The 22237-nt window shown below is 42.0% G+C and overlaps 1 protein-coding gene across 3 annotated transcripts in view; it reads left to right on the top strand.

The window, feature by feature from the left end:
- Slc36a4 (solute carrier family 36 member 4) overlaps positions 1-18441 on the top strand; it is a 33899-nt gene extending 15458 nt beyond the window's left edge. For 2 of the 3 annotated variants that reach the window (XM_076925997.1, XM_076926000.1), the window contains 7 exons: positions 366-461; positions 1348-1432; positions 3270-3497; positions 5064-5162; positions 9755-9924; positions 12845-13014; positions 14047-18441. In XM_076925997.1, coding sequence (XP_076782112.1) covers positions 366-461; positions 1348-1432; positions 3270-3497; positions 5064-5162; positions 9755-9924; positions 12845-13014; positions 14047-14351 — 1153 coding nt within the window. In that variant the 3' untranslated portion in view covers positions 14352-18441. The remainder of the gene's footprint in view (positions 1-365; positions 462-1347; positions 1433-3269; positions 3498-5063; positions 5163-9754; positions 9925-12844; positions 13015-14046) is intronic. The other variant, XM_076925999.1, reaches the window with a different exon arrangement.
- The last annotated feature ends 3796 nt before the right edge of the window (positions 18442-22237 follow it).

Raw genomic sequence — 22237 nt, 5'->3', positions numbered from 1 at the left:
AGTTTATATGGAACTGTGTAACAGAGCCTGGCACACTGTTACTCAGTGTGGTCAGGATGGAATAACCTTCAGAAGAACAGTATAGTTGGTGTTTTTAGGTGTTTAAAATTTTTAAATCAATGAAGCACTAATACAAAGTTGTCTGAAACCTACAGATAAGAGAGCTTCAGCAGTGGGTAAAACCCTGTGATGTTTTGAAATGTCTTGAGTGATGTTCAAGCACACTGATATTTACTCTTTGAAAACAGATCTACTAATGTGCATCCCTAGGTTCACAAATCTATATTTATTTGATGCTATTTTCATGAAATGGCCTTATAGACCAATTTAATACTTTTCTGTGTATATTTGTCATTAAATTTCAGGTTTAAGAAGTCGACATTGGGGTACAGTGACACCGTGAGTTTTGCCATGGAGGCTAGCCCGTGGAGTTGCCTTCAGAGGCAGGCAGCGTGGGGGCGGTGAGCACTGGCCTTCCTTCTAATGTCTTTGTGTTGAAGTTATTGTAATTTTTAACTATTTTCATCAAACAAGATATAACTCAAAGTATGACATAGTTGTGGGAACATAGTTAGTAGTCTTTACAGTTGAACAGACTCTAGTTCTAGTATCTACCAGTTTGCTGTTTTATGAGTTGATGACAGTTGACAGGATTCATCAATCAATCACACAGTCTGACTGTGTGTGTGCTCTGTCCTTATTTCAAGCCCAGTATGTAGGATGTTGTACCTGGAGCCTGCCACGTTCAGATGACATCACATAGATATCTGGCAACAGTTTTCCCTCCTTCTACATAACTACTTTATGTTCTAGACCTTTTCAGTGCATCTCACTAAAAAATAAAAACAAACTTACCAAAGAAGTCTCTAGAAGTTTGATTTGTGTCTCAAACTCTTGCATTTACTTCCTTATTATTTGGGAAGTAGCAAGTGTACTTACCATGTGTGCAAATGACCAGAGGCTGGCTGGGTAGAAACACACTGGCCTGGCGTGAGGAAGATCGTGTGAAGTTGGAGGGGTAGATTTAGTCTAAATCATGACCTTTTCTTCAGCGCTGAGGCTTGAATGAAGGTCTCTGGGCACACTTGGTGAAAGCCTCCACTAGGAGCTGCACCACACCCCAAGAGTGAACATATTTCTGTAAAACTGTTTGATAAGCAGCCGTTCCTACACAGCAGAATTGTGCAGGTAGGAAGTGACGTAACAACCTTTGCCTTTAAACTGAATGAAGCTTTTCCTGTTCTCGTCTGGGATCTTCATAGGAATCCAGCGTCTTAGTGTTCATTATCTCAGCACATAAAAGGAAAATGCTATTATAAAGTGTTCTAAAACAGTTTGTGTTTTCAGGACCGTGGTCGACTTCTTTCTGGTGATAACACAGTTGGGATTCTGCAGTGTCTATATTGTCTTCTTAGCTGAAAATGTGAAACAGGTGAGTGTGTGTCTGCTTTGTGACATTGCTTTCTCCCAATGCCTTGTTCATCACAGAGCGGATGATGCCACGGTTGAGGATCAAGCTGTTTCACTTGTGATCATTTTTCATGTTCTCTCTTACAAGTTGGGTTTTGGATGCTATTGTTGTTGGTATTACCATGCCTGACATTATATCAACCATGGTTGTGCCTTTGGGCTGGATTGTGGTACAGTAGTTCATTGTTTCTTGATTATTTCAAATTCAGATCTTAACAGTATGTGTAGAGGTATTAGGTATTCTTCATGTTGTTGATGTTCTTAAAGGAGGCTTAAGATAGTATGGAGCAGCGGAAATCCTGGGGTTAAAAGAAGTGTTTATTCCTAAGGTTCAGTAATTGTTGCCGTTGTTTAAAAAGGTTTTGAAATCACATGGCATCTTGCAGTCATTCCCGTGAACAAGATGGCAGCAGCCTGTCTAGAAGCGTGCAGAATGGCAGTAATGGAGTTTGTCATCCTGTCCCCACCATGTTTGCTTGCTTTCCTGAGTTGGTCTCTAATTCATGCTCATTTTTAACTTTCTGTGTAGTTCAGGCTGGCCTTGAGCCTCCTGATCTTCCTGCACTACCTCCCAAGTGCCGGCCCACAGATGTGTACCACCATGGCTGGTCATTGCTGGGGCTTTCTTAACTCTCCCAAGAGAGTTGCCAACACACCCTGTTTGAGTCTAGAAATAGTGCCTGCGGTTTTGCTGACAAACTGGGACAGAGCATTAAGTCTTACAGTTATCCTGGAAGCTATCTACTGCTCAGCCTTGTGTCTATGATTGATATCCTCTGAATTTCCTGGACGTTTTCCTGGAATGGAGCCCTTGGTCACAATTGCTCCCCACTGTGTTGTTTGTCAGTTGAGTACGGCTTTGGAATTGAGGATCTCGGTGCCTCAGTTTCCCAAGTGTTGGGTTCCTAGGTGTGTATCATCACACCTGGTTAGCCACCCCCTGGATCTGGTAATGGTAGATTTTTATTACTGGGTAGATTTTGAGGTTTCTTTTCTCTCTCTCTCTCTTTGTCTCTCTCTCTGTCTCTCTCTCTTTCCCTCCCTCCCTCTCTCTCCCTCCCTTTTCTTCTCCCTCTCTCTCTTTCTCTTTCTCCTGTCCTTCCCTCTCTCCCTTTCTTATTCTCTCTCTCTCTCTGTCTCTCTGGGGGGGGGGGGACATTAAAGGTTTTGAATGACTTTTCTTATAAAAAATCATCTGTTCCAGAGTTTAATGGAAATTTAAGTCATGAGAAGATGAGGTAGAAAAAGTTGCTCCCTGGGTGGTTGAAAAGAGAAATTGGCTTTTATAGCTAGAGGATGAAAGTCTTTTAGAAGCATAAAGGGAACCACAGAAAAAGACATGCAGTCAGACTTTAAAGAACAGCCCGAGGCAGCAGTGAGCACCCACATGGGCAGGGCAGGCAGCAGTCACAGAAGTGTGGAATTGGGAGTTGTCACTCTTGGAAGAAGTTTCCTTCCATTTGGTAGCCAGGTACATTACTGCACACACCGGTTACAACTCATCCTCACCACTACCACCATCACAGATAAGCACTCTAGGATGACCTCACTGGTCACCAGTGTCACAGTGAGACACTGAGGGATGACCTCACTGGTCACCAGTGTCACAGGTAAGCACTGTGGGATGACCTCACTGGTTCCTGCTGTCACAGTAAGATGCTGTGGGATGGCCTCACTGGTCACCAGTGTCACAGGGCTTGACTGTAGAGGGTATGGGTTTTATGTGATTTGTCTCTCACATGACTGTAAACTGATGGATAATTTTCTTTTTCTGTCGTCTCCTGGTGACTGTACTGAAGGTTCATGAAGGACTCCTGGCGAGCACGGTGATTGCTTCGAATAGTTCGGATCTGTCTCATGCCTGTGAAAGAAGAAGTGTGGACCTGAGGGTCTACATGCTCTGCTTTCTCCCACTTATAATTCTCTTAGTGTTCATTCGAGAGCTAAAGAATCTCTTCATACTTTCATTCCTTGCCAACATTTCCATGGCTGCCAGTCTTGTGATAATTTACCAGTATGTTGTTAGGGTAAGTGTGCTTGTGAGTAACCATCCTGTGTTGCTATGTGGGTAAAGCTTTCTTTGGAGGTGAGAGTTGTAACGTTGAGAGACCTGTTCCACATGCATAATGTTAATTCACCTTCAGGGTGTAATGTTAACACATGAAGTAGACACTAAGATGTTGAGTCTGGTTTTAACACTGATGACAATGTTTGTGGGTTTTTATCACTGTTTCTAAACATCCTGCCTTCCCTGTTAGAGCTCTGTGACTCAGCTCATTGAGTTATTAGGCTTATGCTTTTGAGATTTGAGTCAGTCACAAGGATGGGTGTGTGTATAATTCTCTAATTTTTGTGCTTGCTGCCACATGCCCTCCGCTGCCATGGCATACATTTGTGACTCTTTCTTTGTTTGGAGATCTTGCAGTAATGAGATCTGAGGTCACTCTTTGAAGTCTCAGGACTCTTAACCCAGTTACATCAGGCAAAGACAAGTGAGCTCAAGAAAGTTGAAGATCCTTGTTTTATTTCCACATGATCTAATCGATTAAATATATTACTTCTAAGATAGTCATAACATTTCCATTAGCAGTTCAGACACACTTATGCTGGGTCTGCTTCAGTTTTATGCCCACTGGATCCTCAAACCCAGAGGAAAGAGGGTTGTCCGAGCCATTCTGAGGCTCACTGCTCCTTAGCTGGTCATGTTAGACTTGGTGGAGCAGAAAAGGTGGCTCCCCCAGGAGAGGGAAGAGCACAAGGCATGGCAGTATCTGTGCACTTGAGAGCAGTTCAACAGTTGCAGAACTCACTCTGGTCCTTGCTTCACCGTCACATGTCATCTTCATATCATGAAATTCTGCACATGTCTCAACTGTTCCCAATCTCCATGGTCCCCAGACTACCCACATGCCTTTATACTTTTGTCTGCAGATCTTCTATCCTTGACCTTGAATTCTACTTCAGTAGGCAAGGCAGACAAGAAGGTGGTGGCAAGGAAGGATAGAATTAGGGTGTCTGGAAGAAAGGTCATTGTGGTCAGTGGTTCTGAGTCAGGTATTCTGTAGTGACTTTGTCTAGATCAGGAGAGGGGAAGCATTACTCTGAGTTGGTATCAAGTAATGAATGACAATGGGGTCATCCACAATGAGGAATAGGTTGCGCATGCTGTGTCAGAGCACACACTGAAACCCCAGGAGACCTGTGCCAGGGACAGCTAGGGAGGAAGTCAGAAGCCAAGAATGAAGGAGGAGGGACACAGGGAGACCACAGCAGTGCCTGGTGACTTAGGGTCTCTGAGCATGTCTGTATACTTCTTATGTGGCAGGAGATGTACCTAATGTGCTGCCTGCAACTGGCCAGTGGACATAGGTTCACAGAAGGAATGTGTGGTTGTCAGGGAAACAGTTTCTTCAGCAACTATATCCTAACAGCTTCACCTCCTCTAACATAGCATATATAAAGTGTTTACTAAATGTCATAACCTGGTTGCTTTGCGAAGCTTTTGAGAGTATGATTTTGCTATTTAATTTTAAATAATTTGAATTAGATAAAACTGTAACCTGGTTTCTTTTTTCTTTTTTTCTCTTCTGTAGAACATGCCAGATCCCCACAACCTTCCAATAGTGGCTGGTTGGAAGAAATACCCACTGTTTTTTGGCACTGCTGTGTTTGCTTTTGAAGGCATAGGAGTGGTAAGAATTCTCCATTACTTGCTTTGTTTTTAAACTCTTAACACAAAATTTTATATAGTCAAACTATATAAAAATACATGTTTTCTTTCAGTGTTTTAGGTTTTTGTACTCATAGATCATGATTCCCAGTTTGGTGGACAGATGACAAAATGAAATGAAAGGTGGGGGATATGACTACTCCTAAGACATGGAGGAGACTTTTATTATAGATATAAGAGAGAAAATAGGCAGAGGGAAGAGTCCCAGCTGAACATGGCTGGCAGGCTAAACCAGACCATGAGAGGAGACTGGAGAAAGAGCAAGAGAGGAGCTTCTGACTGACCAACAGAGGCTGCTGGCCACAAGACCAAGAGACCAGTGTAGCCAGAATGGCTGAGCTATAAGGATCAGGCTAGGGGAAGTGAAGTGGAAGCCCAGCCCGGGGAGGGAGGAGTTTAGGGTAGGGTGGGGTGAGGATTGCTGGGAGAAGCCACAGGTACTACCAAGTGAGATTTGTCCTGGATTTGAGACCTAACAGTCAGTGAGGTAGACTTGAACTATTGTTTGGCTTTTCTACTGACCAGTAACTTAATCTTAGACATGTTTCATAGGGTCTAAGTCTTTTCCTTGGTGGGTTAGGTGATGGTATTAGACTAGACTTTTAGCATTATCGGGAATAATTATTGAGAGTATAAGGCTATAAAAGCCTGAAGGTAGCATACTGAAAACTGTTGTTAAGTATCGTATAACTTCAGAAACACAACTCATGGACAGCTTTGTTTTGTCTGTGTCCACATATTCAAGCATGCCCAAATAGAGCATTTTTTTTAATTTAAAAATCTCTATTATGCATGTGGGTGTTTTGCCTGCAAGTATGGTTGTGTACCAAGTGCATGCCTAGTTCCCATGGAGGCCGGAAGAAGGTGCTGAGACCTTGGAACTGGAGTTACAAGTAGATGTGAGCCACCATGTGGGTGCTGGGAATCAATCCTAAGTCCGCTGGAAGAGCAACCAGTGCTCTTGATCACTGAGCCCTGTAATAACACATTTTAAAAAGGTGTATATGATGTGGGTTGAGGAATTCAGAGCATGACTTTCAGGAGTTGGATCTCTCCTTTTACTACACGGGGGCAAGACCTGTTTGAGATACTGCAGGGTGATGGGCCAGAGAGCTTCTAGGTGATCCTCCTTTCTCCACTTCCCATCTCACCCAGGAGGGCTGGATTATGGATGTGAGCCACCATACCCAGCCCTTCGTTTCTGCTGACCAACCTCAGGTCATCAGGCCCGCGTGTCCATCTGCCAGCCCAGACATCACATCTTATAAACTAGAATAGTTGAAGGCCGTGGGAGGAATTGTAAAGTTGCTGTCAGGTGAAAATGGGAGATGATTCTCCCTTCAGGTTGGGCACATCATATTTGTTTTGAGGTACAGCATTATGGAGATGCCAATGCCAAGAGATACATCCTAAGCCTCTAATGTCTCAAGTATTTCTACTCAAAATACTCCCAGTACTTATGGCCTAGAATTTGTACATATAGGGAAGTTAGAACACTAATGTCAACTGTCCTCAAGGCTAGTGTCTCACAGTTGGATGGCTTGGTATCAGAACAAAATCACTTTAAATGTTTCTTCCTGTGAATGTGAATGGATGATACCCAAAGGCAGACCCCTCCCTCTCTGTGTGCTGTCTGCAGGCTGAGTTCTTACAAGAAATTCTCACAGCTCTTGAGCTGGATTTTAATGAATGTTTGTTATTTGTTTAGGATCTTAATCATTGGATATTTAGTTAAATGCTGATTTTCTGACATCTCAATTCAGCAACTGCCAAGTTCGACATACAGTTTTTCATTCAAAACCGGCCTCACCATCCTACTTCCTCTTCTCCTTTTTAATTTTAATTTAAAAAATTAGAAGCCTCCTCCTTCCAGCAGGTATAGATAATTCTCATTTAGGTTTTGAAGAATGGGCTAGAGTTAGAGACCCAGCATATGATGAGGGGATAGGAAGTTAGGGCACCAATGAAACTTTCCCATGGTATATGTGTAAGTCATATCCCCCATGGTATATGTGTAAGTCATATCCCCCATGGTATATGTGTAAGTCATATCCTTTGTTTCATTTGCCTCCTGCTGTCCCCCCTCACCTTGCCTGGTCCTCCTTATACCACATAGCTCCTTCTCCTTCATGGCAGGCACACATTCCACCACTATCTCCTGTCACCTTCCCAAGAGCTCTTGGTCTTTTTTGGTAGTCTCCTTTCTATTTTCATGCCACCCACTCACACACAGACACATTCACACTGAGCGCGCATGCACACACACACACACACACACACACACACAGACATACACACTCACATTCACACTGAACTCACACAATACACATTTACACTGAACTCACATGTACACACAACACATGTTTACACTGAACTCACATGTACACTGACACATTCACACTGAACTCACCTATACACACATACACACTCACACACATTCACACTGAAGTCTCTCACACACACATATACACTCACATTCACACCCAACATATACATGTATGCACACACGCACACTTTCACACACACGTGATATAGAGCAGTTATGGACATGTATATTCATATACATGTGTGTTCATATGCATGTGAGCTTTCACATGCTCTCTCTCCTGAGGGGCTAGAAGCAATATTCCTCACATAGCACCCTCAGCATGGAAACCCTAATTCTAAATTCTGTGCACCAAGAAAAGAACCAAGTTCTGTGGAGAAAAATGTCTGATGAAAATCAAAACCATGGAATCCAAGATGAGTGTGGGGCTCTTTGTAGGCCAGAGAGGAAGGGAGTGCTTGGAGGGACAATGTGGCAGCATGAGGGATGCACACATGCCTGGTCATTTCACAGTGACAAAGGCTGGAACAGGATGAGTGACCACATGACAGTGGCGGATTGCTACTCGGTGTATAGCAACCTCCCTCCCATGTCCACAGTGACATAAATGGTTGAACTAATGACTGCTCGGCCAGTCCCTAGCAGAGCCTCCTCCTTCCAGCAGGTATAGATAATTCTCATTTAGGTCTTGAAGAATGGGCTAGAGTTAGAGACCCAGCGTATGATGAGGGGGTAGGAAGGTGACTTTACAGCAGTGGCCGGACTGAACCACACCATTCATCAGTCATGACGGAGACACATGACAGGAAAAGCACTTCAGGGTGTGGTGTCCTCTGGAACCCACAGCACTATCTCGTCACAAGGAAGGAAGGCATCAGGGCGGGCCCAGATTGTTCAGAGGATGCTGTGCAGAGGGTTGCAGTAAGTTAAGGCCATGAGCAAGGAAAGAGAAACCAGACAGACCTTCGGAGACTGAGGAAGCAAGGTGACAGCTGCAGCTTGGGGTCCTAGGTGGGCTCCTGGCACAGAAGGTCTCATGGAAAAACTAGAGAAATTGAAATGGAATTCGGGGTTCAGTCACTAGTGATTGGCTCAGTTGTGACAACTGGTAATATAAAATGTTAATCATGGGAAAGCTGTTTTAAGGACATGTGGGAGCCATCTGTGTTTTCTTTTGCATTAAAAAACAAATCTAAAATTATTCTAACAAGAAAAAAATGTATAAAAATAACCAGCAGGGGGGCTGGTAAGATGGCTCAGCAGTTAAGAGCACTGACTACTCTTCCAGAGGTCCTGAGTTCAATTTCCAGCAACCACATGGTGGCTCACAACCATCTGTAATGGCATCTGTTGCCCTCTTCTGGTGTGCCTGAAGACAGCTACAGTGTGTGTATATAAGTGTATATGTGTGTGTGATATATATATATATATATATATATATATATATATATATATATATATATATTTGTGTGATATATATATATTTGTGTGATATATATATATATACACATATATATATGTATATATATATATATATTTTAAATAACCAGCAGGTCACCACCTCAGAGCTGATATTCAAACCTTTTTAGGAATTAAAAAAAAAGTGGTATAAAATCTTCAGAAGCAGGGACTGAGGAAGCAGGCAGAGGCTGCAGTGCAAGGGTGACCTCACCACCCACATAACAGCCAGGGTAGAGGTGCATATGGAATCCCAGTGTGAGCAAGTGGACACAGGTAGATCTCTAGAACTCACAGGCGTGCAGTCTAGTCTAGTCAGGAAGCTCCAGGCTCATGAGAAAACAGCTGGAACCTTGGTGTGATGGGGCACACCTTTAGTCCTAGAATGGCAGGCAGAGGCAGGCAAATCGTTGTGAGTTTGAGTTCAGGCTGCTCTATGTAGTTCTAGGATAGCCAGGGCTACATCGTGAGACGCACTCTAAGAAAACCCAAGGGGGGGGGTGTGGAATCTGAGGAGGGATGCAATAGAGGAAGACACTGACATTAACCACACACATGGAAACATGAGAATACACACACCACACACACAAGCCTATGTACATAGATATGTCTACGTATCACATAGGAAAGTGGTATATGTGGATTGAAGACAAGACTTTCCACACAGACTATAAGAGATGGACCAACTTGTCTATCTAACAAGACCCTGGTTATTCTGAAATTCCTGTATCCTGCTCCTTTAAAAGCAGCTAATGCTATTCTCCTCTTAGGTGCTGCCACTGGAAAACCAAATGAGAGAGTCCAAACGCTTCCCTCAGGCATTGAACATTGGGATGGCCATCGTCACCGTGCTGTACATCAGCCTGGCCACTTTAGGCTACATGTGTTTCCGTGATGAGATCAAAGGCAGCATAACATTGAATCTTCCCCAGGACATGTGGTAGGTGCAGATGACTTATCAGTCCTACCTCTTATGTGTCTTAGATGTAATTTACCAAGATGTGATGGGTAAGATATGTTTTTAAATTTATGATTTAAGCATTAAAACTTTTTACTATGATTTCCTTATTGGTGGAAACTGAAAATGTATTTGAGGGGTGCTTAAAATTTCAATTATGAGACCTGGGTAGAAACAAGAATAGTCTTTAACCACAGAGGTGTCTGTGGAAAATCTTAACCGCAAAACGAACTGAAGAGAAAGCATGCAGAGAAATATACCATCCTATTCCCAGCCAAGACCCGGAGGATGGGCAGGACCATATGAAGGCATGCTCATATATTCCCAGTTCAAGCCTGGGTATGTGTGACCTTTCCTTGAAGTATCCCTTCCATAGTCTATAGCACTGCCTCACCCCTGACCCCTGCTTGCTGTGGTTCTAAAGTTAGAATAGAGCAAGTTGGGACTTGTGACTTAAAGACCATCCAATCATAGGTTAGCCTCAAGAAAGCCTTGCAAGTCACCTGATTTTTCAGCTAGCAAAGAAAAGCCTCCAGAAATTATCACAGGGTACGGTAGATATCCCAAAGAGCAGGAGAACAAGTCAGAGTAAAGAGAGATTTCCGTTAGAGAGGTCTGTCCAAGCCTCTTCCCAGGGTGGCTGGGTGTGGCCTGCCCTCTGCTTCCCTGTCTGTGGCTGTGGACCTGTTACTATCCCCGGCTGGGATACAGGTGGAGCTGCCTTTCAGAGGTTAAACTGTTCTGGAAAGTGAGAGAGCAGGATGGCCCTGGGCCGTGTGTGCCCTCATGTCTTCTGTGCATAACTTAGAATGCACAGCTCTGTGGGTTCTTAGAACTGAAGTGCGAACAAAGGTGGAAAAGCTGAGAAAAACTGTAAAGTGTTATTGTTATTGGAAGTACAGATGCCAACAGTAGAAATAAATGATGGGCTTTCGATACAGAAAATAGGTAACATTGAAACAGGTGCTTTTATATAGCCCGTTTAAACATTCTGTCATTTCTGCATTACTCTTCCAGGGTTGAAAAACCAGTTTGTGTAGTGCTCACGTCTCTAGCACATATCTGTGAAGAAACAATGCTCCATATAACACTAAATAGTACTACATATAGAATGGTATTAGCACTAACTACTTTTTAGCCTGTGTAACTCCAGCTTTATGTCAGTGGAGTATAATTATATTTGTATTCAAAGTGGTTGTGGACCTATTTTCATTTTAAAGTATATTATTAGCCATACTTTGAAAACACAATAAAGTATAATTAGAAAAAAGCAATGTTCCTCTTTTAAATGAATAATGAATTAATGAGAATATTTAATTCTCTCCAATTGCTTATCAGAGTATTTGAACAAATAGTCACTTAGTAAGTTTGCATATTTTCAGCTACAACCATTTGTAGTTAATTTTTAAGGCTCGAGCTAAACACATCGTTGGATAATTTCTAAATTAAGATTTATTATTTCCAGGCCTGGGGACTTTCCTTGGTCCTAATTACATCAGTTGCCACATTTCAGATCTACTTTTACTTTGTCTGCTTATTCCTAAGATGAATGTGCTGTGGCAAAAGCCCACTGAATCCTTGCTTGGTCACAGACTAGGGAGCTGTTTGTACTCTCACTGCTGTAAGTCTTAAGATGTTAGAAATTAGCTTAAGCCCTAATTAATTGCTTGCTGAAAGTAGAGTCCTTTGTATCCTTTTAGGATAATAGGATTCTCTCCAATGAGAATTACTCTTCCACATATATCCCACTCTTGGAGAGACTGTGGACCTTGTTTCCACACGGAAGAGCACAGGAGGTAGTTCCAGCTCCAAACCGTATCATGCTCCATCTCAGCACTTAGCTGTTAGCTGGAGGGCAGGTTTACACAAGCAGGCAGTTTAACAGAAGCTAAGTTAGCTGGGGCATCTTGACCTCAGTTTCTAGAGTAGAGCTGGGTACTTTTCCATGGGATTCTCCATCAATGAGATGAAATGGTAGTTAAACCTGTCATGGCCTCAGCAACAATAAGATGGAAGGATAGCTGCCCCACCCTGCCCTGTCACACACACTGGATCCTGTTAATATGTGTAACCCTGTGTATCACATAAAATGAGTCATTAGAGAATTCTAGAGATGTATATATGGCTGAACCTTGATGTGCAATTTTGAAGCCCTGACCTCAAAGGGATAAGTTTACATTACAAAACGAATAGCAACAGATCTGTTCCTGTGGTGCTGTGGTTTTTAACACGGGCAGCAGGTGCACCTTAGAGAACTCTGGTAGTTGAAATGATTTGGATGCCCTTCTTGTGACCTTTGGCTAACAAAAATGTCAAACAAGGAGAGCTTAAATTCAGAGCCAAATATGGTATTTTCTTCTACATGTAGATCACTGGGGCTGTGACTTAATATTTTAAAGAAGTAACAAAGATACTCAAGTTTTTACAAAGTTGAAAAAAAAAATCCTGCTTTGAAAAGCTTTGACCGTCTCTCCTTGGAGCTGAGAATAAGCATGGTGTACTGTCTTGGCCTAGACACAGTCTGGGCACCATGTCCCCAAGTCTGTGCTCAGCCTCACCAGGCTCTTCTGTTTGCATGAGGACTAGAAATGAAGTTAGCCACAGTTTTAATCCCTTGAGATGGGGTTCTTATTCTGTAGCCACATCCTGGTCTGGAAATTATTACATATGTAGCCCAGATTGATGTGGAACTTATAGCAATCCTCCTGCCTTGGCTTCCTGAGAGCTAACATAATTGTACCCTACATCTAGCTTGGTTGGCTTTTGCACAGACGAGCATCTTTGATTAGAAAGTTTCTTAAGTGGCTTCTTGTTTACCCTCTGAAAATTAAAAAAAGAGCAAAGTCAGATTCACATTAAGAAAAACTAAATGTTGAATTTCTTTTTTTTTTTTTTTAAACAGGTTGTATCAGTCAGTGAAAATTCTGTATTCCTTTGGCATTTTTGTGACCTATTCAATTCAGTTCTATGTCCCAGCAGAGATCATTATCCCCAGTGTCACTGCTAGACTTCATGCCAAATGGAAGCGCATCTGTGAATTTGGAATACGGTCCCTCTTGGTTAGTATCACCTGTAAGTATCAGTCGGTGTCTGTGGCAATGGGTGACTTGCATGTGTTCAAATGAGAACTGCTTAAATTATGTGTTTTGCAAACAGTTATTATTTAGAAACGTGACTATGTTTCTATGTTTTCAGATCAGGGCAGCTTCAAACTCAGTGTTCTCCTGCCTCCCCACATCCCAAGATGATAGGTTTATGCCAGCATTCCTGGCTTAGGGTTAAACACGGTGAGAGTTGCATGTGAGTGAGCTGGGCACTGCTCAGTGTACCAGCTCAGAACACCAGATTTGTTCACTTGGATAAAGTAGCCTCTGCATTTCCCTACTGTAAAGACACAGTTACCTCAGCGAGGTAATTTGTGACTATACATGTATCCAGGTCTCATTCAATTTTAAAATTTTTGGTACTAGAAACAGACCCAGGTCCTTGTGTGTGTCACCCATACACTGAGGTAATCCTCAGATCTTGGGTTTTTGAGACAGGACTTTGCTATGTAGCTCAGGCTTTCCTCAATCTTATGGTCTTCCCAACTCAGAAACACACTTTCTGGGATTGAAACTTGCACCCCACAAGGCATATCCTGCTTTGTCCACTGATTTTCTGTATCCGTCATTGACTCCTCCCTCTCAGTGAGTGTGGTATGTTCTCTTGATAATGGCTTTGTGATACATTGTGTCCTGAAGAGTGGTTGGTTAGAATCTCACTGTAAGAACTGCTCTCTCCATGCTCCTGTGTACTCATGGCATGACACTGTTTTGTGTGTCATGGACTCTGCTGTGTGGCTGGCAGAAGAATTCAGTGCTTTAAATAGAAGCTCCAATCTCTGAGCAAAATGTTAAGAGTTGTTTACATGAGAAATGTTGATAAGTATGAGTCCAGGAAATGTTACTCTGGTCTGTTCTTCCTTACATCAGAATAAATTCTATCAGTTTCCCACAAGTGGTGACTTCTGCTTATCACTCTCACTGTGTTAAGATCTTCATTTAGTTCCTGCATGTGTAGCACACGTGTCAACAGGAACTCTGTTTTTGTTTTTGTTTATAGGTGCTGGGGCGGTTCTCATTCCTCGTCTAGATATTGTGATCTCCTTCGTGGGGGCTGTGAGCAGCAGCACGCTAGCCCTGATCCTGCCCCCACTTGTGGAAATCCTTACGTTTTCTAAGGACCACTACAACATATGGATGATCCTGAAAAACATTTCCATAGCGTTCACTGGAGTCGTGGGCTTCTTGCTGGGCACGTACGTCACTGTTGAAGAAATTATTTATCCGACTACAGCAGTTGTCACTGGCACCTCCCAGAGTCCCTCTCTGAATGTGAACTCTACATGTGTAGCGAGTGGTTTGTAATAGTGGGAGAAGAGCAGTGAGCTCCCTCTTGTCACCCCAGTTCCAACACCAATCAAGAATGAGTACAGTGCACCGCCACACACTAAACACAGTGCCAAACTCCGAGTTTTTGTTGGCAGAATATTGTAATTTGATGGTGAACTGGACACTTTTTTGCAGTTATGATAAATTATGGTAGATTATTGCTTTTATCTAATGACAATGAAAATTTTAAATTAGCTTTGAAAATTGAAAAATTTAAAATTCAAAACATAAACAATAAGCATAACCTATTATTCTTTGCTTCTGTAAGAAACTCTTTGATTAAGAGTTGTTTTTCTTACCACTATTGAGAAGATAAAGGATTTCAACATTGTATAAATTAAATAGGAACATAATTTTAAAAACCTCTTTGAAGCATCCCACAATAGCAAAGTACACCTCCTGTGTACGTGTGCACAAAAATGCATTGATTGTGTTTTTATTCCATGGGCAACGCTGCTGGCAGGCCCTGGAGGTATAGTAGATTCCCACTGACCACCATGTAAGCATTGAACAGTTCCCAGAGCCAGAATCACTTTACTGTTCAGCTATACAGGGAGTAGAGCTTTATAGTCACCAGGAAGCACTGAGCAGGGTTCTGACTTTCTGTTTCCGTCATAGGTGAGAAGGTCGTTGAAGTTTCTGGAATATTGCTCCCTTAGTTATGTCTTAGTTAGGGTTTCTGTTGCTGTGATACAGCACCACCACCAAAAGCAATTTTGGAGGAGAGAACTTCAGTTTACAGTTCCACATCACAGTCCATCATCAAGGGAAGTCAGGGCTCAAGAACTCAAGGCAGGAACCTGGAGGCAGGAGCTGCACAGAGGCCATGGAGGAGTGTTGCTTACTGGTTTGCCTCTCATGGCTTACTCAGCCTGCTTTCTTATAGCACCCAGGGCAGCCAGCCCAGGGGTGGTACCACCCACAGTGGGCATAGCCCTCCCACATCAATCATGAGTCTGGAAAATACCCCCACAGACTTGCCTACAGGTTAATCTTGCAGAGACATTTTCTTTATTGAATCTCTTCCAAAATGACTCCATATTGTGTTAAGTTGACAAAAACTAACCAGATGGTTTCCATTGTAGGAAATGGAGTCCCAGAAATGTTAGGTGGCTTGGTTGAGAGGACTTAGCCTTGAGTCAAGAGAACCCAATGCAGAGATTGAAACGAAATTAATTTTCATGTCACAGTCAATAAGAACAATAAAACACATTCAGCTTAATTTTAGTGTAAAGTTTAATTATATTTTTATCCTTTGGGAGTGTGTGTGTTATCTCTGAATAGTATATGTGACATGATAAAAAGCCAGAAAAGAAATCCAAGAAACCTGCCTGGTGGCTTCATAGACCTCAAACAGGGAAAGAAGCTAACAGGCCTTTAAACAGAAGGAGACTGGCTTGCTGTAGGATGTGCTGTAGGGTGGAGGTCACAGAAGGTGCGGTCCCTTAAACAGTAGGAGACCTCTGGCTAACTGTGTAGTGTTCTAGTCACATGCTCCCTTGTCTCCTAGGTTTGTAGGCATTGTAGATGCCTGACAAAATACAGAATTCTAGATCTTACTAGCTACATACATAGCATTCCTCACTGCAGTCTTCTATTGATCTGAATGGGCAGAGTAAAGGAACTGTCAAATGAATGTTTAAGAAAATGGGAAACAATAGAGAACCCTATAGTATATACCAGGGCGCTTCAGGCATCGTCCAGAGAGATGCCACCTTCTCTCCATCTTCAAACTAGCCAAAGCAGCCAAGCTCATCTGATGATGAAGAGGAGAACTGGGAGTTTGAAGGACTGAGTGGGGTTGTCTCCTGGACGTCTTTGCCCATTGGCTCTATGTGTTAGTTGGAAGATGTTACCAAGCTGTCTGTGGAATTCTCTATTTTTTTATGTAAATATTAACTTATTCAGGTGCAGCTTTGCTTATGTCATTATTTTATCTTCAGGTGTGAGCCTATATCAGAAGCTTTATTTTGCTATGCATTCATAAGAACCAAAACTTTAAAACATTTATATTATTTCTAATAATTGTTGATGATATTTTATGTTGAATTGTTACTTCAAGTCTTCAGTCTTAGGCTGTGGGTGGGGTTGTGAGGAAAGTAATTTCATTGGAATTTGACTGTGAGAAATGTATTAGCTATTTTAAAATGTACAGAGGCATACGGTGAGTTAAAAACTCCCTGCCCAGGAAGCAACATGTGGTTCTTGTCAGCTGTGTTCACGTATTTCTACGTTGCATGCTCAGTTTTATTTTTGTGTCTTCACCTGCTCCTTGTGGAATTCAAGTGCAGCAGGTTTTTAACTGGTGGGTCACTGCAGGGCCTTTTAAGTTCTGCACACAGGGTATGAGCATCTTACCAGCCAGGATTTCTTATGTAGTAAAACTGCTGAATCAACAGCCCATATGGAAGTCCCCAAATTTATCAACACAAGAAGAGTCACAATACAGAAAGCAAGACACGCTGAGAGAAGAGAGATAGTTTTAATTTGTAGCATGAAGCACTGTTCACATGCAAAATATAAAAGACACACACACTTGTTTAAAGGTGCCCGAGGACACACTTACCATTTGATCATTTTTCTCTGATATTTGGTTTTACAGAATTACATTTCTAAAGATTTTTGGAGAAGATATGTTGATTCTAGCAGCAGTTCCTTTTGTTTGGGTGCCTGGAGGAAGGGGAAGCAGGCACAATCTCGTGAACTCATGTTTGCTGTCTTGATCACATGGTGGCTGAAATGACCCCAGCAGTTACTTCCTGTCACAGTGGGAACTTTCCCTGAAAGCTGGTCAGTTGCATGGGTGCTATTTTCACTGTGAATCCTTGAGAAGAAAGCTGTTATTTACCTCCCATGGGCAGACTCTCAGCCATTTGCCTCGTGTCTCTGTTCTCTGACATTCCAAGGAGTGCATTGGTGTCAGAGTCTGCTCGTTAGAACACTGTTCCCACATGACTTAACACAGGCTCTTTCCCTCCTTGTGGCCCCATTTCTCCACAATTGAAGAAGTAGGAGCTGGGAAGTTTTCAGTAGATGTGCCACTTAACATAAAGCTGTGTTTGTGGTGCTCCAGTATTTACCCATTCCCTTCTTTCTGACCTGTCACCAAAGCTGGGTCTGAGTCTTGTTTGATGATGTATACTTAAAGTGTTTATAAGCCATTTATGGCAGTGCACTTGTGAATTTCTAACAGGGTTTGATCTTATTTGGTATATATGTATTTGTGGTCCTAGAGAATGTCATCGTAAGTGCATATCGATGCCCTTTCTAACTAAGTTTTATGTAGTTCACTTTGGTGCCCACAGATGTCGCACATCTGTTACTGGCAGCATACGTTAGGCCTTGTGTGCAACTCTTTTTTTCTTCCATCAAGATGGGAAAGATACATAACAGAGCCAATGGAGATAATAAATGCAGTTGTTTATATAACATGAATGGTTCAACAGATGTTAACTGTTGAGCAATAAAACTGTTATAAAGCATCAATAATGTAAAATTATAAAATGTTGGAAAATGTGTTTGTTTTGATCAGCTTGGCTCAGTCATCTTCCCTTAATTAAGAACATGTGAGGGATTTGTCTAGCACAGACAACAGGATTCTTCCTATCATTAAATGGCTGCATGTTACCGGCCACACATGACTTTCTGCCTCTCATTGGTTTTGACCTAGGACATAAAAGAAATATGCTTTAGGAAATGTCTAGGTCTAGAATTTATTGCCTAACGAGTGAAATGACAAATGACCCAATTGTTCTGATTTCCTGTTAGAATTGGCTCGTTCCTATGTGCATCCATGCATGTTACCCCACAGGGACTCACATCTGAATCCACTCCAGCTACTCTACCCCAGATAGGACCAGATGATGATCACATAGGAAAATCCATATTCATGGCGTGAACAGTTCAAGCTATAGATTTTTGTTTTGTAAAAATGATTTTGTAAGCTTTATTGAAAGTAAAGTTTCATTGGACTTGTGTCATTTCTTATATTTATTTTTCTTTGTAAAAGAGTTTGAAAATGTCTGAAAGTACTGTGACTTCTGAATTGTCAATAAAGTATAATTATTTTGCTTGCTAATAAATGCCTCTTAAGTTTTCTACTCATAAGATTAAATGATATAGGAAATATCCTAGCTGAAAATGGCACAAGGAAAGTATTTTCTTTTATTAAAGCTTTAGATTTTATTTTGTTTATTATTATATGGCGGCATGTGCCACGATGCATATGGAGGTCAGAGGACAGCATTGTGGGATTGGTTCTTTACCAGTGAATTTCCTCCATCTTTACATTTTAGGTATTAAACTCAGGTCCTCAGGCTTGTGTGGCAAGCTTCTCTAACCGCTGAGGCAGTTTGCTATGCCCTCCCAATTTTTTTTATTACTTAAGTTTTATTAAATTCTTATTCCTATGTATGTGTGTGAGAGATGTGTGAATATTATCTTAATGAATAGTGTGAGCAGTCTTTATGACTGGCCAGTGCCTCAAAGATTTAAGAGTAGATTAAAATGAGAGGACACTGAGAACCATGTGCCTAGTGGCATGCCTGATTCAAGTTACCACTTCTGTAATGTCAAAGGAGCTAAAATGTATTAAGTGCTGATCCAACTAAGGACCGATCAACATTGAGATGGCAGGTGTGTCAGCTCCGTGACTTGAGCAGCACACATTGTATACGTGTCTTAAAACCTCACATTGTGCTCCATAAATCTGTAGAATTTGATGTGCCCTTTGAAAAAGCCTTGAAATAACCAGGTTTCAGTCATATCACTGGATTTAAAAAAATGGGGCGATGGTTTCAGAAAGCACCATCCCATCCCCCATCAAAGGAAACAAAGTTGTTTATATCTTGAGTCACAGAAATTCTGATCCTGTGAACTTGAGACAATGACATCTTGAAGTATGTGAGAAACTTCACCAAGAGAGAAGCTGCCAGCAAACCAACAGTAAGATAACAGCATAGCCTTGCTGGGCAGGTGGAGCATCCTCAGGAGACCGAGTCAGGAGATCTGAAACTCCAGACCAGGCTGGATGACTAAATAAGACCCTACCCCGAAATCCAAACCAATAAACAAAAATCCCTTGTTTGTGGAATGTGTGTTTGCCTCACAAGAGAAGAAACGGGCCACTCCTTCCTTCCTCTCCATCATAATATATAGGAAGATGTCCCCATCATGAGAAGCCATAGCTAATGGTCTCACCATTTGTAACTAAGCTTAATAAAAGTCTAATCCTGATTTGTGTTTTAACATATTGAGCCCTGGTCCCTTCGCCATGTGGAAGCAGCATCCAGATCTTTTGCCAGTGCCACTGCCACACTCACCACTGGAGGGAAAGAAAAAACATGGCCTGGAATAGAGAGATGCCGTTTCTACCTTCATGGCAAAACTTGGAACTAATCACATGTCTAGCACCAGTCCCGAGACGGGCTGAGAAAGCACACATGTTAGGAAGAGGAGATAGGATTGAAAACATCTGTTGAGTGTCTTAAGGGACACTAGTAAGAGTATTGTTTTATATCAAAAGGCAATTTTGCTAGTGAGTGTGATTTTAAATGATGAAATTTAAGGCTAAGGTAAAATACTCCTAATGAAGTTTGGATTTCAGGAATCCTGTTTTGAGATTTTTCTATGGACCCCTGAGAAAACTCATTGGCATGGTTGACCAGGAGCTGTTTTGGCAAACTGCTCTTTGGCCTTTTCATCCTCCTCAGCAGAAGCTGAAGTTAGCTAGAACTGGCTCACTCTGAGCTGTCCACATGGGCTCAACTTCATCTCAGTTATGAGCACGGAAAGCCAAAGCACATACAGGACCACACTCAGGGCATTCCTGCCCACACATCCTCAGGTGACTGTAGGTTGTGTCAGATTAACAATAAACACTGATCAGTACAAGTTGCTGTACAAAGCAATAGGCTCCAGGGTGGTACTTTCTATACATCCATGGCATTATACCGTGATCATATAGGTCCTTTGTCCACTGTCCCCTTTCACAGCCTCGTGACCTTCACTCTCCTTACATTGCCTTCTTCTATTAAGGTTTTAGAATTCAAAAAGCAATAAAGAAACCTTGACTTCAGGCAATACGGAGTAATATTCCACCGTGTTTTGATTCTGGGATTTGCATCTACTTCTTCCTTTTCAACCCCCAATTCACAGAGTTCTGCAAGCACCATTCAAGGAGTGCAGATGCTGAGATGCATGTAAATTTCCCTTCTAGGCATCAGACGCTGTCAATAAACATTTGATGAATTGAGGAACAGATGCAGAGCCTAAACACTGCAGGACCCAAGGCTCTACCATTATTCATCTGAAAGATAAAATCAGTAATTAAACCCGCTGTTTTGAGTCTTCACTTTTTTTCCAGAGACTTAGTAGCATGCTTGATCTTGGCATGGATGGAAGTGGCTACTTGCTGTAAGGCTCGTATTTTAAGTAAAAAGCCTTGTTTAATATAATATTGAAAAGGATACTTTTGGAGGATATAGGTAATGCAGAAGCTGTTGGGTGTGGCTTGAGTATGGTTTAGATATGTTCTCCAAAAGGTTCATGCACTTGGGAGTTGGTCCTTGGTTTGAGGGGTGGTGCCATGGACCCTTTAAGAGATGGAGTAGAGAGAGCCATGCATAAGTCATTAGAGGCAGGGCCTCAGAAGAGATGCGGAATCCAGCCTCTTTCTGACTTACTGTTTCTCTGTATACTTGTTAGCTCCTAACGTGTACATTGATGAGATTGCCTGGCGATCTGACCAGACTTTCACCATGAACTCCCTATTTGGTGCATTACGAGCGGTTGACCAAACAATTTCCTACGAATTAACAATAGCCATCATCCTACTCTCAGCCCTATTAATAAGCGGCTCATTCTCTTTTCAGATACTCATCACCACCCAAGAACAAATATGGCTAATTATTCCAGCCTGACCAATAGCTATAACATGATTTATCTCAACCCTAGCAGGTTTTATCTCTCTTTCTTCGTAAATAGTTTATCTCTGGAAGTTTGCCTTAACAGAGTAACAGATAAAACAGAACCAGACCTCCTTCATAACAAGACTGAGACCCCATCCAAATCAGATTAAGGCCTGTTCTTTTGTGGTTAGTTTTCACCAGCAACTACTACTTCGGCTGGACTATCTGCTCATGGCTTGCATAATGAACAAACCCAATAGGCCAGCATGCGATTGATACAGTTTACATAGATTATGCTGACTTATTTCGGGAGAGTTCTGGGTTCTGTGTGTAGAGTCCATGCTGAGCATGACAGAGTAACGCACCCTCTGTGTGAGCATGGGGCAGTGCCAGCAGTAAGAAGGCTGAGGTCCTTATATGCACCCCAGTGTCACCTCACATGCAGTCTCTCACTACCCCAAGAATCACACTGTCTAACTGTGTTTTGTAGCTTGCATGTTATTTATCCTGCTACCTCATCTTTCTGTTAGACTCAATTAATAGTGGTCTAATGGCCTGAATGAAATAGTCTACAAATTAGCCCATTTAATCCTGACAAACACTGCAGTAGCTGAGTCACCACAGGGGTTCCAATGTTGCCTGGTCAGCTAGCTTTGAGGACACTGCTGAGAGAGAAAACAAAAAAACAAAACAAGAAAGGGCAGGGAGAATCTGGGAGGAGTTAGGGGGAATGAAACCAGGACCAGAATATACTCTGTGAAAAATATTTATTTTCAATTAAAAACCTAATTATTGAAAGTTTGTGAAAATGTTTAAAAATTCCCCCTCCTTTTATATGCTTAGAAAAAATATTTAAGCAAATAAATAAAAGTCCCAAACTTGCTTTCAACTTTGACTATGTGGAGAGATAAGAATAGAATTGACCTCTTAGATTGTCTTTACAGGCACAGTCTT

This window comes from Arvicanthis niloticus, chromosome 27, assembly GCF_011762505.2.
Source record: "Arvicanthis niloticus isolate mArvNil1 chromosome 27, mArvNil1.pat.X, whole genome shotgun sequence".
In the NCBI taxonomy this organism is placed as follows: Eukaryota; Metazoa; Chordata; class Mammalia; order Rodentia; family Muridae; genus Arvicanthis; species Arvicanthis niloticus.
Note: the sequence above shows the minus strand (reverse complement) of the source record. Positions and strands in the feature narration are given on the sequence as shown.